Source organism: Coregonus clupeaformis, chromosome 5, assembly GCF_020615455.1.
Source record: "Coregonus clupeaformis isolate EN_2021a chromosome 5, ASM2061545v1, whole genome shotgun sequence".
In the NCBI taxonomy this organism is placed as follows: domain Eukaryota; kingdom Metazoa; phylum Chordata; class Actinopteri; order Salmoniformes; family Salmonidae; genus Coregonus; species Coregonus clupeaformis.
In genome coordinates, this window is record NC_059196.1 from 31340301 (window position 1) to 31353952 (window position 13652).

Here is a 13652-nt window from a genome sequence, read left to right on the forward strand (position 1 = left end):
AAACATTTCTGCAGCATTGAAGGACCCCAAGAACACAGTGGCCTCCATCATTCTTAAATGGAAGAAGTTTAGAACCACCAAGACTCTTCCTAGAGCTGGCCGCCCGGCCAAACTGAGAAATCGGGGGAGAAGGGCCTTGGTCAGGGAGGTGACCAAGAACCCGATGGTCACTCTGACAGAGCTCTAGAGTTCCTCTGTGGAGATGGGAGAACCTTCCAGAAGGACAACCATCTCTGCAGCACTCCACCAATTAGGCCTTTATGGGAGAGTGGCCAGACGGAAGCCACTCCTTGGTAAAAGGCACATGACAGCCCTCTTGGAGTTTGTCAAAAGGCACGTAAAGACTCTCAGACCATGAGAAACAAGATTCTCTGGTCTGATGAAACCAAGATTGAACTCTTTGGTCTGAATGCCAAGCATCACATCTGGAGGAAACCTGGCACCATCCCTACGGTGAAGCATGGTGGTGGCAGCATCATGCTGTGGGGATATTTTTCAGTGGCAGGGACTGGGAGACTAGTCTGGATTTAGGCAAAGATGAACGGAGCAAAGTACAGAGAGATCCTTGTTGAAAACCTGCTCCAGAGCACTCAGGACCTCAGACTGGGGCGAAGGTTCACCTTCCAACAGGACAATGACCCTAAGCACACAGCCAAGACAACGCAGGAGTGGCTTTGGGACAAGTCTCTGAATGTCCTTGAGTGGCCCAGCCAGAGCCCGGACTGGAACCCAATCTAACATAATAATAATAATAATAATATGCCATTTAGCAGACGCTTTTATCCAAAGCGACTTACAGTCATGCGTGCATACATTTTTTTTGTGTATGGGTGGTCCCGGGGAACGAACCCACTACCTTGGCGTTACTAGCGCCGTGCTCTACCAGCTGAGCTACAGAGGACTACATCTCTGGAGAGACCTGAAAATAGCTGTGCACCAACACTCCCCATCCAACCTGACAGAGCTTGAGAGGATCTGCAGAGAAGAATGGGAGAAACTCCCCAAATACAGGTGTGCCAAGCTTGTAGCGTAAAAAAATAAATAAAAAAATACCCAAGAAGACTCGAGGCTATAATCGCTGCCAAATGTGCTTCAACAAAGTATTGAGTAAATGGTCTGAATAATTATGTAAATTTGATAATTCCGGCTTTTATTTATTCTAAAGTACAGTTTTTGCTTTGTCATTATGGGGTATTGTGTGTAGATTGATGAGGGGGAAAAAAACATTTCATTAATTTTAGAATAAGGTTGTAACCTAACAAAATCTGGAAAAAGTCAAGAGGTCTGAATACTTTCCGAAAACACAGGTAAATCACGTTTTTGACTGCACTGGGCATTTAATAATTTCAAGGTCTTAATTGTATGTCCACAAATTTGATTGTGTCTGACTTGCAATATTTGAGTTGGATGCCCAATCCCTGGGCTGCGTGACCAAATCATTGATTTGAATGGGTGTTATTAATCACTGTGTGTGGAAAGTTGTCTGGGTTTTTCTTTTTTTTTTTTTTTTTGGTATGCTAGCTAGCTAGCGGGTAGCTACTGGTAACGTTTATTGGTAATTATCTGTTTAGTGCAACGGTGGAGAGTTGTTTCCAATGTTAATGTGCTAGCTAGCCAACGTTTAATTTTTGCTGCGTTATGAAAGGAACTAGACACGGACATGAATTATCTGTTTAGTGTGTTAACACACTCTTGGTAGTTTGTTGTAACCAAGTATTGGTGCTAAACTGTGTGTTATTGGATGCTAGCATGCTAGTTAGCTATGGCGTCATAGCTAGGCATCGTGGGCTGTTGTGGGTAGTTACTGTAGGTTGGCATTGTTTTTCGGCGGTGCCGGGGGTAGCACGAAGCTAGCTAGCTAGCCGTTCTTCAAACAAAGTCAACACAGTGGCCATTGCTAGCTAGCCAACACAACCAGCTAACTGTACTGTAGTAGCTAAATACAATATATTTGTGCTACATAGCCAACGTTTAATTATTGCTGCGTTATGAAAGGAACTAGACACGGACACAAATTATCTGCTTAGTGTGTTAACACACTATTGGTGGTTTGTTGTGACCAAGTGTTGGTGCTAAACTGTGTGTTATTGGATGCTAGCATGCTAGTTAGCTATGGTGTCATAGTTAGCTAGCTGAATAAAGTGGGTTGAGTCTATTCCTTTAAACATTGAACCGCTGTGGTTCACAACAATTCTGATTTCTAAAGGTGGAAGTTGGTAGAGTTTTTGTTCGGGTGGTTCAGTGAAACAATTATAGTTTCTGAGGTAGAAGTTTTTGGTGAGGGGAGGCCCTGCTCTCTACTCTCCCAGATGTTTAGTTCATTTCATTCCGATCTCCTCTGCATTATTGTAGCCATTTGCTACAGCCTGTCAACTATGCCTCTGCCTATCCCTGTTCTCTCCTCTCTGCACAGGCTACACAAACGCCCCCACACCGCGTGGCTGCTGCCTCTCTAACCTGGTGGTCCCTGCACGCACCCCACACCTGGAGTTCCAGGTCTCAGGCAGCCTCTGGAACTGCCGCTCTGCTGCCAACAAAGCTGACTTCATCCCAGCCTATGCTAACCTCCAGTCCCTCGACTTCCTGGCGCTGACGGAAACATGGATTACCACTGAAAACACTGCTACTCCTACTGCTCTCTCCTCGTCTGACCATGTGTTCTCGCATACCCCAAGAGCATCTGGTCAGAGGGGTGGTGGCACAGGAATCCTCATCTCTCCCAAGTGGACATTCTCAATTTTTCCCCTAACCCATCTGTCTATCTCCTAATTTGAATTCCATGCTGTCACAGTCACTAGCCCATTTAAGCTTAATATCCTTGTCATCTATCGCCCTCCAGGTTCCCTTGGAGAGTTCATCAATGAGCTTGACGCCTTGATAAGTTCCTTTCCTGAGGATGGCTCACCCCTCACAGTTTTGGGGGATTTCAACCTCCCTATGTCCACATTTGACTCATTTCTCTCTGCCTCCTTCTTTCCACTCCTCTCCTCTTTTGACCTCACCCTCTCACCGTCCCCCTACTCACAAGGCAGGCAATACGCTTGACCTCATCTTTACTAGATGCTGCTCTTCTACTAATCTCACTGCAACTCCCCCTCCATGTCTCCGACCACTACTTTGTTTCCCTTTTCTCTCTCGCTCTCCTCCCACACTACTCACTCTGCCCCTACACAGATGGTAATGCGCCGCCGCAACCTTCGCTCTCTCTCTCCCACTACTCTCTCCTCTTCCATCCTATCATCTCTTCCCCTCTGCTCAATCCTTCTCCCTCCAATCTCCTGATTCTGCCTCCTCAACCCTCCTCTCCTCCCTTTCTGCATCCTTTGACTCTCTGTGTCCCCTATCCTCCCGCCCGGCTCGGTCCTCCCCTCCAGCTCCGTGGCTTGATGACTCATTGCGAGCTCACAGAACAGAGCTCCGGGCAGCGGAGCGGAAATGGAAGAAAACTAAACTCCCTGCCGACCTGGCATCTTTTCACTCCCTCCTCTCTACATTTTCTTCATCTGTTTCTGCTGCTAAGGCCACTTTCTACCACTCTAAATTCCAAGCATCTGCCTCTAACCCTAGGAAGCTCTTTGCCACATTTTCCTCCCTGCATTTCCCCCTCTCTCTGTGGATGACTTCGTCAACCACTTTGAAAAAGAAGGTTGACGACATCCGATCCTCGTTTGTTAAGTCTAATGACACTGCTGGTCCTACTCACACTGCCCTACCCTATGCTTTGACTTCTTTCTCCCCTCTCTCTCCAGATAAAATCCTGCGACTTGTGACTGCAGGCCGCCCAACAACCTGCCCGCTTGACCCCATCCCCTCCTCTCTTCTCCAGACCATCTCCGGTGACCTTCTCCCCTACCTCACCTCGCTGATCAACTCATCCTTGACCGCTGGCCATGTCCCTTCCGTCTTCAAGAGAGCGAGAGTTGCTCCCCTTCTCAAAAAACCAACACTCGATCCCACTGATGTCAACAACTACAGACCAGTATCCCTTCTTTCTTTTCTTTCCAAAACTATTGAGCGTGCCGTCTTTAGCCAACTCTCTTGCTATCTCTCTCAGAATGACCTTCTTGATCCAAACCAGTCAGGTTTCAGGACTGGTCATTCAACTGAGACTGCTCTTCTCTGTGTCACGGATGCTCTCCGCACTGCTAAAGCTAACTCTCTCTCCTCTGCTCTTGTCCTTCTAGACCTGTCTGCTGCCTTTGATACTGTGAACCATCAGATCCTCCTCTCCACCCTCTCCGAGCTGGGCATCTCCGGCGCGGCTCACTCCTGGATTGCGTCCTACCTGACCGGTCGCTCCTACCAAGTGGCGTGGCGAGAAGCTGTCTCCGCACCACGTGCTCTCACCACTGGTGTCCCCCAGGGCTCAGTTCTAGGCCCTCTCCTTTTCTCCCTATACACCAAGTCACTTGGCTCTGTCATATCCTCACATGGCCTCTCCTATCATTGCTACGCTGACGATACACAACTAATCTTCTCCCTTTCCCCTTCTGATAACCAGGTGGCGAATCGCATCTCTGCATGTCTGGCAGACATATCAGTATGGATGACGGATCACCACCTCAAGCTGAACCCTGGCAAGACGGAGCTGCTCTTCCTCCCGGGAAGGACTGCCCGTTCCATGATCTCGCCATCACGGTTGACAACTCCGTTGTGTCCTCCTCCCAGAGTGCGAAGAGCCTTGGCGTGACCCTGGACAACACCCTGTCGTTCTCCGCTAACATCAAGGCGGTGACCCGCTCCTGCAGGTTCATGCTCTACAACATTCGGAGAGTACGACCCTGCCTTACACAGGAAGCGGCACAGGTCCTAATCCAGGCACTTGTCATCTCCCGTCTGGACTACTGCAACTCGCTGTTGGCTGGCCTCCCTGCCTGTGCCATTAAACCCCCTACAACTCATCCAGAATGCCGCAGCCCGTCTGGTGTTCAACCTTCCCAAGTTCTCTCACGTCACCCCCCTCCTCCGCACACTCCACTGGCTTCCAGTTGAAGCTCGCATCCGTTACAAGACCATGGTGCTTGCCTATGGAGCAGTGAGGGGAACGGCACCTCTGTACCTTCGGGCTCTGATCAGTCCCTACACCCAAACGAGGGCATTGCGTTCATCCACCTCTGGCCTGCTGGCTCCCCTTCCTCTGCGGAAGCATAGTTCCCGCTCAGCCCAGTCAAAACTGTTCGCTGCTCTGGCACCCCAATGGTGGAACAAGCTCCCTCACGACGCCAGGACAGCGGAGTCACTCACCACCTTCCGGAGACATTTGAAACCCCACCTCTTTAAGGAATACCTGGGATAGGATAAAGTAATCCTTCTACCCCCCCCCCCCTAAATGACGTAAATGTGCCCTTGAGCAAGGCACTTAACCCTAATTGCTCCTGTAAGTCGCTCTGGATAAGAGCGTCTGCTAAATGACTAAAATGTAAATGTAAAAATGTAACTATTGAGTGTGTGCATTGATTTCTAATCTTATATACAGTGGGAAGTGATCAATTTACTTATTGATGATGGATGACGCAAAGGGATTCCCAATTCCTTTTTTTCCTGAGAGCAACATAACAACATGATATGACCGTAACCAAATGCAATCTGGAAAAAAATCACAGTTTTATTGTTTCACTGATTTAATTAGACGTGACTGCTGTGGTAAGTGATTATTATATACATCTATGTAAGTGACTCATCATAACAGTATTACAGTTCATAGAGCAAGGCCGTAGTGGTTATCAGATAATGGACAAATGGTAGGTGCTGATCACATTTTTGGAAATATCTGTTCAATCATATAAATTCATGTTATGCATATGTTGTATCCTAATTGTGTTATGCATTTGTGTGTGGATGACAATATTTTGATATCCCAGCAAATCTTGAAAGGATTTCTTAAAATTAGATTTGAAGGGGTTGACTAATAGTAGCTAAACTGTATAGAAACAACATGTTGCTTTTTCCCTAGTGTTTGTGTTGTAGCATAATGTAATGATATATAGAGGCACAATCGGTAACCACTTTGACGATGGCATATTGAAAATGATTTACTTTTATGCCATCTCTCGAAGGCGCTCTAATGGACTAGTTAAACTTGTCAAATGGGGGGCCACATTCCATGTAGTACATATTTTACTGTTTGACGTGTCACATCATATGCCATTCAGTAATTTTCCAATACATAAATATTAGAAACATGTTTTATAGCAATAATATTTTAATACAAGCCAATTTACAATATCTTGATTTCTGAAAAATCTCTAACGTCCCATAAAAGTCAACTGGAAATGGTTCAGGCCGGAGCATTACAGGAAGTTGTAGCAGCTGCCATGTTTAGCTGCTTTGTTGTAGATTCCTTCTAGGTTTCCTGCAGATTTTAAGTGTTGCAATGGAACCGAGCTGGAGTACATTTTTATTCCAGGTAAGTGTAACATCTGAGTGATAAATTTGGTTAACTACATCTATATGTTACTACATGTGTAATGCGTCGTTGCCTTTTAAACGTAGATTTCTAGTAGACCTATTCAAGCAAAACAATGGTAGCGTTAGCTAGCTAGCTAATATTGGCTAGCCTATGAGCAATCCGCTAAACAAGCTAACGCTAGCTAGCTAGCTAGTTAGCTCGCTACATCAAGCCCAGACTTCCAGCTGTGAGGTATGGATGACGCTCGAGAGGGGGGAATCTGGTCGGTCTCCCCCCAGTTTTTGTAGAATATTTGTGTTTCGACAGATTTTAGTACAAGTCCGCCAGTGTATGTTTATAAATTGGATTGGCCACCACTTAGCTAAATATAAAAAGCAAGCAAGTTGGCAAAGTGATCATGCCCGCGCGTTGGATAGTTAGAAAGCTAGCTAGCTGTAGCTAGCCTCTTAAAGAACGAGAACAATCCCCACCTCCACTCCAGCGGCGAGCCATGCCAACCAGCGAATATATTTGGCTTGAAAAGTGCTTTCATTTTCGCAATCAGTGATTTTGTTTACTTGTTTTGATGCGATTTGAATACTTTTCTACTTTTAGCAAATCGCACTCGTTTACATTCTGGGCACGAGGATGGAGAGGAGGGACCCCACACTTCTGATTCTTAACTTTACCCCCTTTTCCTCGTCCCAAAATATTTAACCGCGGGTTGGAGAAAGAATTCAGACTATGCAGTAAACTGCTAGCTAATTCTTGCACTACTGATCATTTTGTAACCCCTCTGCCCTATGTCTGAGATTTGTATTTGGCAGCTTGCAGAGGATATTCACGTCCTTAGTTATCTGCCTTTGGTGCGATGTGAGCTGCAAATCAAGGAATAGGGATAGTCATCAATGGCCATTCAATTTGGCTAATTGAAATCCAAACAAACTTTTTTTTTTTTTTTTTACAATTTTAATAAGTAAGTACCTGATTAGGGTTGTTCAGGATATATCCAATCTATACATATTCGGAAATCCTAGACAGGGTTACAGCATTCTGAGCAATACACAACTTGCACCTTAAAATGTGTTGCAAAAATGCATTTTCTACCCTTTCTGTCTGTAGAAGGTGAAAATTTGTCTGTGTAAAAACCTAGCCTCTTGTTGCACTATGTCCATTCAGTGGAGTTTTAGTATTTACTGATGTATGCTTGTAACAAGACGTAAAAAGTCCAATAAACCTTTATTGGTCGCATACACATATTTAGCAGATGTAATTGCAGGTTCAGTGAAATGCTTGTTTCTATCTCCAACAGTGAAGTAATACCTAACCATACACAAAAATAAAGGAATTAAGAAATATCAGGGAGAGTAATGTCGGAGTCTGGAATATAATATATGGTGGTGTGTATAGACAGTATATGAATCGAAAAGGTGTACAGCAGTAGCTGTATAGGATGAACCATGACTAGAATACAGTATATACATATGAAGTGGGTAAAACACTATGTAAACATTTATTAAGGTGACCAGTGTTCAATGACTGTCAGCGTTTCCCAAACTCAGTCCTCAGGACCCCCAAGGGCTGTACGTTTTGTTTTTGCCCTAACTCTACACACTGATTCAAATTATCAAAGCTTGATTTGAATCCGCTGTGTAGTGTTAGGGCAAAAACTGAAACGTGCACCCCTTGGGGTCCTGAGGACTGAGTTTGGGAAACCCTGGACTATGTACATAGGGCAGCATTTAAAATAAAGAGAACTTTTAAAAAACAAGACTGATGAAGGTAGAAAACACGAAAGCAGTCAACTTGCCAAGTACACTACATTCATAGATTGTTGACATTATGTAACCACTGGGAATTCATCCACCAGCAGTCACATGTCGGCTAGATCTTAAAAATAGATCTCTTTCCATCACACCTGAGGGGAATTGCATTTGAGAATCCAGACTATGTAAACCTAGTGTAGACATTTGAAACATCCTCTGTCTGGGTATGGGAAAGCGCATCAGTCATAATTTAAGACCCTTTTCCATTTATTTTCCTGGAATGTGGAACAGGCTATTTCTCCTAGTGGACATGTATTAAATTTTACTGTCCCATCTATCTGGCAACCCAAGATGCATAACAAAATGCAGTGTCAGTTAAATTATTAGATGAATTGGACCCTTGACCCTTATGCTTCACAACATCATCTCAAATGGCATACAATGTAGTGTTCCAATCCCAGGTCAAATGTGAACACTAGTGTTGAAAATTGCCACTTGTTTTCTTATTTTTTTCTTCCCTACTCCGCATAATCATATTGCAGCCATAGTGGTAGGCCTATATAGTTCCATTCCCTCAGCACTTGAGAGGTGCAGCTGTTGCCAGTTAATTGCCGCGAGCCAGGGACCCATGATAATGGTTTTATTTTGTGGCTAACAAGGCACAAATACCTGAAGCTGGTGTGATGGAGCAGTGGAGGAAAATGGAAACTAAGTAGTTGTTATTTGGAGGCTCCGTTTGATTCGCTGGTCTTGATGTAGCGTCTAATGAGGCTGTGCGTCACTTGTTATTGTTCTGTAATGTCGGAGGTTATGCTTGGGGGTTGTCAAGCTATGCAGCTCTCAATAGTAGTATTCTCGTAATCCTGAATCAGATGAAAATGACTCATTTCTTTTCTCCCGATTTAGGACAATACGTAATGGGTTTTGTTTTACTGTTAATGTTAACATATTATTAACAAGCCCAGTATTTTCCTTTTCTTTTGTATTAGTCTTCTGTAGGTCCCATGGTTCCAGGGAATCCACGTAGGGACTACTACACAGGGATCAGAGTAAGTTAATGTCCTCCACAAAATGTCCCTGTAAAATCAAATACCCCAACTTCCTTTTTCACAGGTTTCTGCACATGAAATGAGCCCCACCCAGCCCTTGAAACATAGATGGAACATAGTGTGTAGTCAAGGTCTTAGTCCTGGTTTCAGGGTTAACACTCAGATCTTGTTGCTTCCCTCATGCAGGTTTGTGCCAGACATTGAGTGTGTTTATCAAGTTTTGTGAGAACACAAGCAATACCAATATATTTTAACTATTACTGTTGTTTCCGGGATCATAAAATAAATTGGGCACTTGTCTGAGCAAATGGCAAGCTGCCTTCTTGGGGCCTGGTTGTCTGATATCTAAACAGATTAACATTGTGGTGAATGAGATTCTCCTCCATCATTGTAAAGCCCTGCCGCCACATCCCTGACTGAATTAACAACAGAACAGGCTGCTTTTATTTGTTGCAGTTTTTTGTTATTTTCCGCACCCCCACTCCATTTCAACACTATTTATTTTGGAATGACCTCAGCCTTCAGAGCGGATTTGTATCAAAATCATCAGAGCAGCGTGAAGGCACAGCGGGTTGCAGCTCACTATGCGTCTGAGTGCTTCGCTGTCTCTCTCTCTCTCTCACACGAATAGCTAGAAGAAATGCTAATGGTGGTAAGAATTCCAGTCTGGATCCAACTACAGTGTGGACGGAGGACAAAAAGGGGACTCAACACCCTGTGACTGCACCCTGTTTTTCTCCCATTCCCCAAAGCACGGCTGCCTGTGGTAACTCACTAAGCAGTCTGCAGCGTCCGCCAGCTGAACAGAATCCCCAAATCAGGCAGGACTGGTGTCACAAAGGCCCCCCTGAGGGCCGTAAGTGCATCACTGCTCGGATTTGTGTCCTCTACGGCTCCACAAAAGAGCATAAAGGAACACAATTTGAGATTTTTTTTCGACTCCCCCAGCCCAGACCCCATCCCCTGCCTGCCTGGCTGACTGTATTGGGATGCTTGGCTGAACCTGAAAGCCCAGGGGTCAGCTCTTTAACCTTGTCCTATGGTGATTACTGAAAATAACAAGGTCGTCTCAATCGTGGTGTCTTTGGTCGGCCCGTTGTAAGGTTGCTAGTTACATTGTGAAACTCTATTCACACACCAACCAAAAATATTCATAAACCTCCCTCCCCCCACCCATTCTTTGGGGGCTGCCGTGACCAATTGGACAATGCCAGCAGCTGCAGCTGTCCTCTGTACACTGCTCTATTAGCTACCAGTGTTGGCTCATTTTTTTGCTACCTTGTCAGTTTTTGTTACACTGCTACACATTTTTCAACCACTACAAAACAGTAGACAATCAGCAACATTTTGGGTAGTGTATGATTATTAGTAGGTCATTATGGAAGAATTTCCTGATTTAGTGTTTGTTCAAGGAAATATTTAAATGTTGTAATGTTTTAATTACGGATGGTTGATGGTTGTAGTAGATTATATGAGCCTGTTGAAGCCAGTGTGATGAATGTGATTTGAGGGGGTGGAAGTGGTTTGAGAGGATGACGCCTCAACCAGCCTGCGCCCACAATGCCACTTGAAAGTGGTGTGAAATTGCTCCAAAAGGGATATTTATAGTAGATGTGTAAGCAGTTTATTACAACTCATCCTGAGACACTACAGAAGTTTAATTTCAAATAATTAGCATTGGTAGGTTCTGTTACCGCCATTCAAAACGGCTCTGAATAGTAAAGGGGCTAGTTGCTCATCATTGCAGATGGATACGGTGTTCAGGAGGCGTGACATGGGGAAATGTTGAAGTAGATGAGAAACTACCTGAACTTGTCCAATTGGTCAAAGCATCCATTCTGGACTATTTGTTTACCTAGTGCACCATTTTTGTCAATATAATGTAGTTTTGTGGGTAACCAATGGTGGAAAAGGTTCCTTGTGGTGCCAAGGCATGCTCCTCTGTCTTGCATCATATTCAGTTGTAGTTTCTGAGAGGATGTAGTGAAAAGTAACAGAGTATTAGCAAAAAACGATTAAAAAAAAAACTGAATCCAGGAGTTAAAAAAATCCATGTAGTATGACATACAAAGAATTTAGTGAGTGAGTAGCTACCTTGGAGCATTCTTTTAAGTTTGGAGCAGTCCACATTGATGTACTGCATGAGCTCTATATCATGGACATCCACAGTGTCTTCTGAGCAGACTGTCAGCTCCTGCAACCTGGGGGAGAACACAATGGATAAGGACTCTCTTAGACACTGCCAGGGAACAAGTTCATCCAGTCAAACACATGATATCCAGAGATTTTATTCTCCCACAGTTTCTCAGTAGAAAGGAGGGAAAGAAGAGGGGGTGGAAGAGAGGGAAAAAGGTAGCCTTTTTGACATCATCCCGTCGTCCTTCAAGACAGGAAACTGACATGACTGTATCAATGATGTGAAACTTTCAGAATGTTGCAGATAGAAACAAGGCTATAGTAAACATGTTGTCCACAAATGATGTATCGCTCCTTGTGTCAATTAGTGACAATTATTCCAACGTATGTTGTGTTGAAAGACATTTCATTTGTAAGTACCAAAGTTATATAGGTTGTTACGGGAAACTTGTTGCTCATGAGGGGCTGCATATATTAACAAAATGTCATGACAATAGCGCAAACAGGACAGGAGATATGTTTGTTCAAAGTTTGGAATTTCAGTTGATTCCTATAGCAACCCACTTGGGCCAATCAGAATAATGTTGTAAATTGTCACGATCGTAGATGAACGGGACGGACCAAAACACAGCGTGAAATGCATCCATGTTTATTGAACTTAATAAACATACAAAAACAACGAAACGTGACGTCGGAAGGCTAACACTAACAAGCCACACTAACCGAACACAAACAAAAACCCACAACACAGGCAGGAAAACTGGCTGCCTAAGTATGATCCCCAATCAGAGACAACGAGCGACAGCTGCCTCTGATTGGGAACCACACCCGGCCAAACATAGAAATACAAACATAGATTATTCACACCCTGACCAAACTAGCTAGAGTTCTATAGGCCAGGGCGTGACATAAATGCCGGATCTCCATGGGAAGAAGTATCATTCACCCAAGTTCCTTCAAAATCGGGCCAGTGCTGTCTAAGATATCGCGTACGAATGTACTAACGGACGGAGACAGAGCCACAGTCCCATCTCCGATTTACAATAGCACGATGTGCGGCATATCGATGCAGCCAGCGCCAATTCAAAAGATGTTGAAAGACATTTCATTTGCATGTACCGAAATTATATTGGTCATTAGGGGAAACTTGTTTCTTATGAGGAAATGCATGCATGTAAAAAAATTACAATACTGTAGTTCAAACGGGGCAGGAGATATGCTTGTTCAAAGTTTGTTGGGGGACAAAAAGTGTAATTAGAAAAACTAATGGGCGGAGCTTATAGGTCCTCATGAGAAACGTGTTGCTCATGAGGGGCTGCATATATGAACCACATTTCATGACAATAGCTCAAATGGGACAGTAGATATGCTTGTTCATAGTTTGGAATTTCAATTGATTACTATAGAAGCCCCCTTGGGCCAATCAGTGTAATTTTGTAAATGTCGTATCTCTACGCATCATTCATCCAAGTTTCATCAAAATCGGGCAACCGCTGTCTGAGATATCACGTGTGACAAACATACGAACGGACAGAGACAAATCCACAGTCCCCTCCCCGATTTCATCGTGGGGGACAATTAACCTAATAGAGCTAACAGGATTCCCTGTTTTATCGTTCCATCTGAACGTTCTGTAATGTTGCACCATCCTGAACATCCTGGGTGGGGAGGGAGGGATTTCAATCATGACTGGGCTAACAGTTCAGTCACAGTGACCTTGTCCATGACTGGCTGCTAAACTGAAGTGCTGAGGTATGCGAACAAATTAACTTCTCACATGGCATAAGCAGGAAAGGGGGTCCGAACAGTTTCCTCATCATTACTTCTGAGGGCATAACGTCATTTGTAATATTACACTTCTGGGAAAATCAGGTCTGGTGGAACTGTTTAAAGACACAAATGCATTTTTGCACAAAAGATAATAACGTAGGTGAGTTTCCATCGACCTTGGAAGAACAACAGGGTGGGCAGGCTTTTGTTCCAGCCCTGTACTAACACACCTGATCAACTGCTCATCAACACAGTGATAGTGACACTGAATTAGCCAACAGTCTGTAGTTCCTCAGGATCAGGGTTAGCGTTACCTGGTGGAGATGCGGCTGAAGACAGCGTTGAAGTTGTTGCAGCTGAGGGAGAAGAGGACCCCTGAGGCAGAGGCACGGAGCTCTGCAGCGTGCTGGTGGCCCTCACGGTACGTGTGGATGAAGTGACAGATCTCTGGCAGCAGCTGCTTCACAAGCGTGGTCTCGTCCAGACGCAGGCAGTCCTTCGATTGCTGGGGGGATTTTATTTGATTTATTAGGATCCCCATTA

At 44.5% G+C, this 13652-nt stretch overlaps 1 protein-coding gene across 6 annotated transcripts in view; it reads right to left on the reverse strand.

The window, feature by feature from the left end:
- LOC121556694 (neurofibromin) overlaps positions 1–13652 on the reverse strand; it is a 69836-nt gene that overhangs the window by 29512 nt on the left and 26672 nt on the right. For 4 of the 6 annotated variants that reach the window (XM_045213991.1, XM_045213964.1, XM_045213960.1 and 1 more), the window contains exons 4-5: positions 13424–13614; positions 11298–11404 (exon numbers count right to left, since the gene is read on the reverse strand). In XM_045213991.1, coding sequence (XP_045069926.1) covers positions 11298–11404; positions 13424–13614 — 298 coding nt within the window. Of the gene's footprint in view, positions 1–10811; positions 11174–11297; positions 11405–13423; positions 13615–13652 lie in introns of those variants that run through there. The other 2 variants (XM_045214007.1, XM_045214001.1) reach the window with 2 other exon arrangements.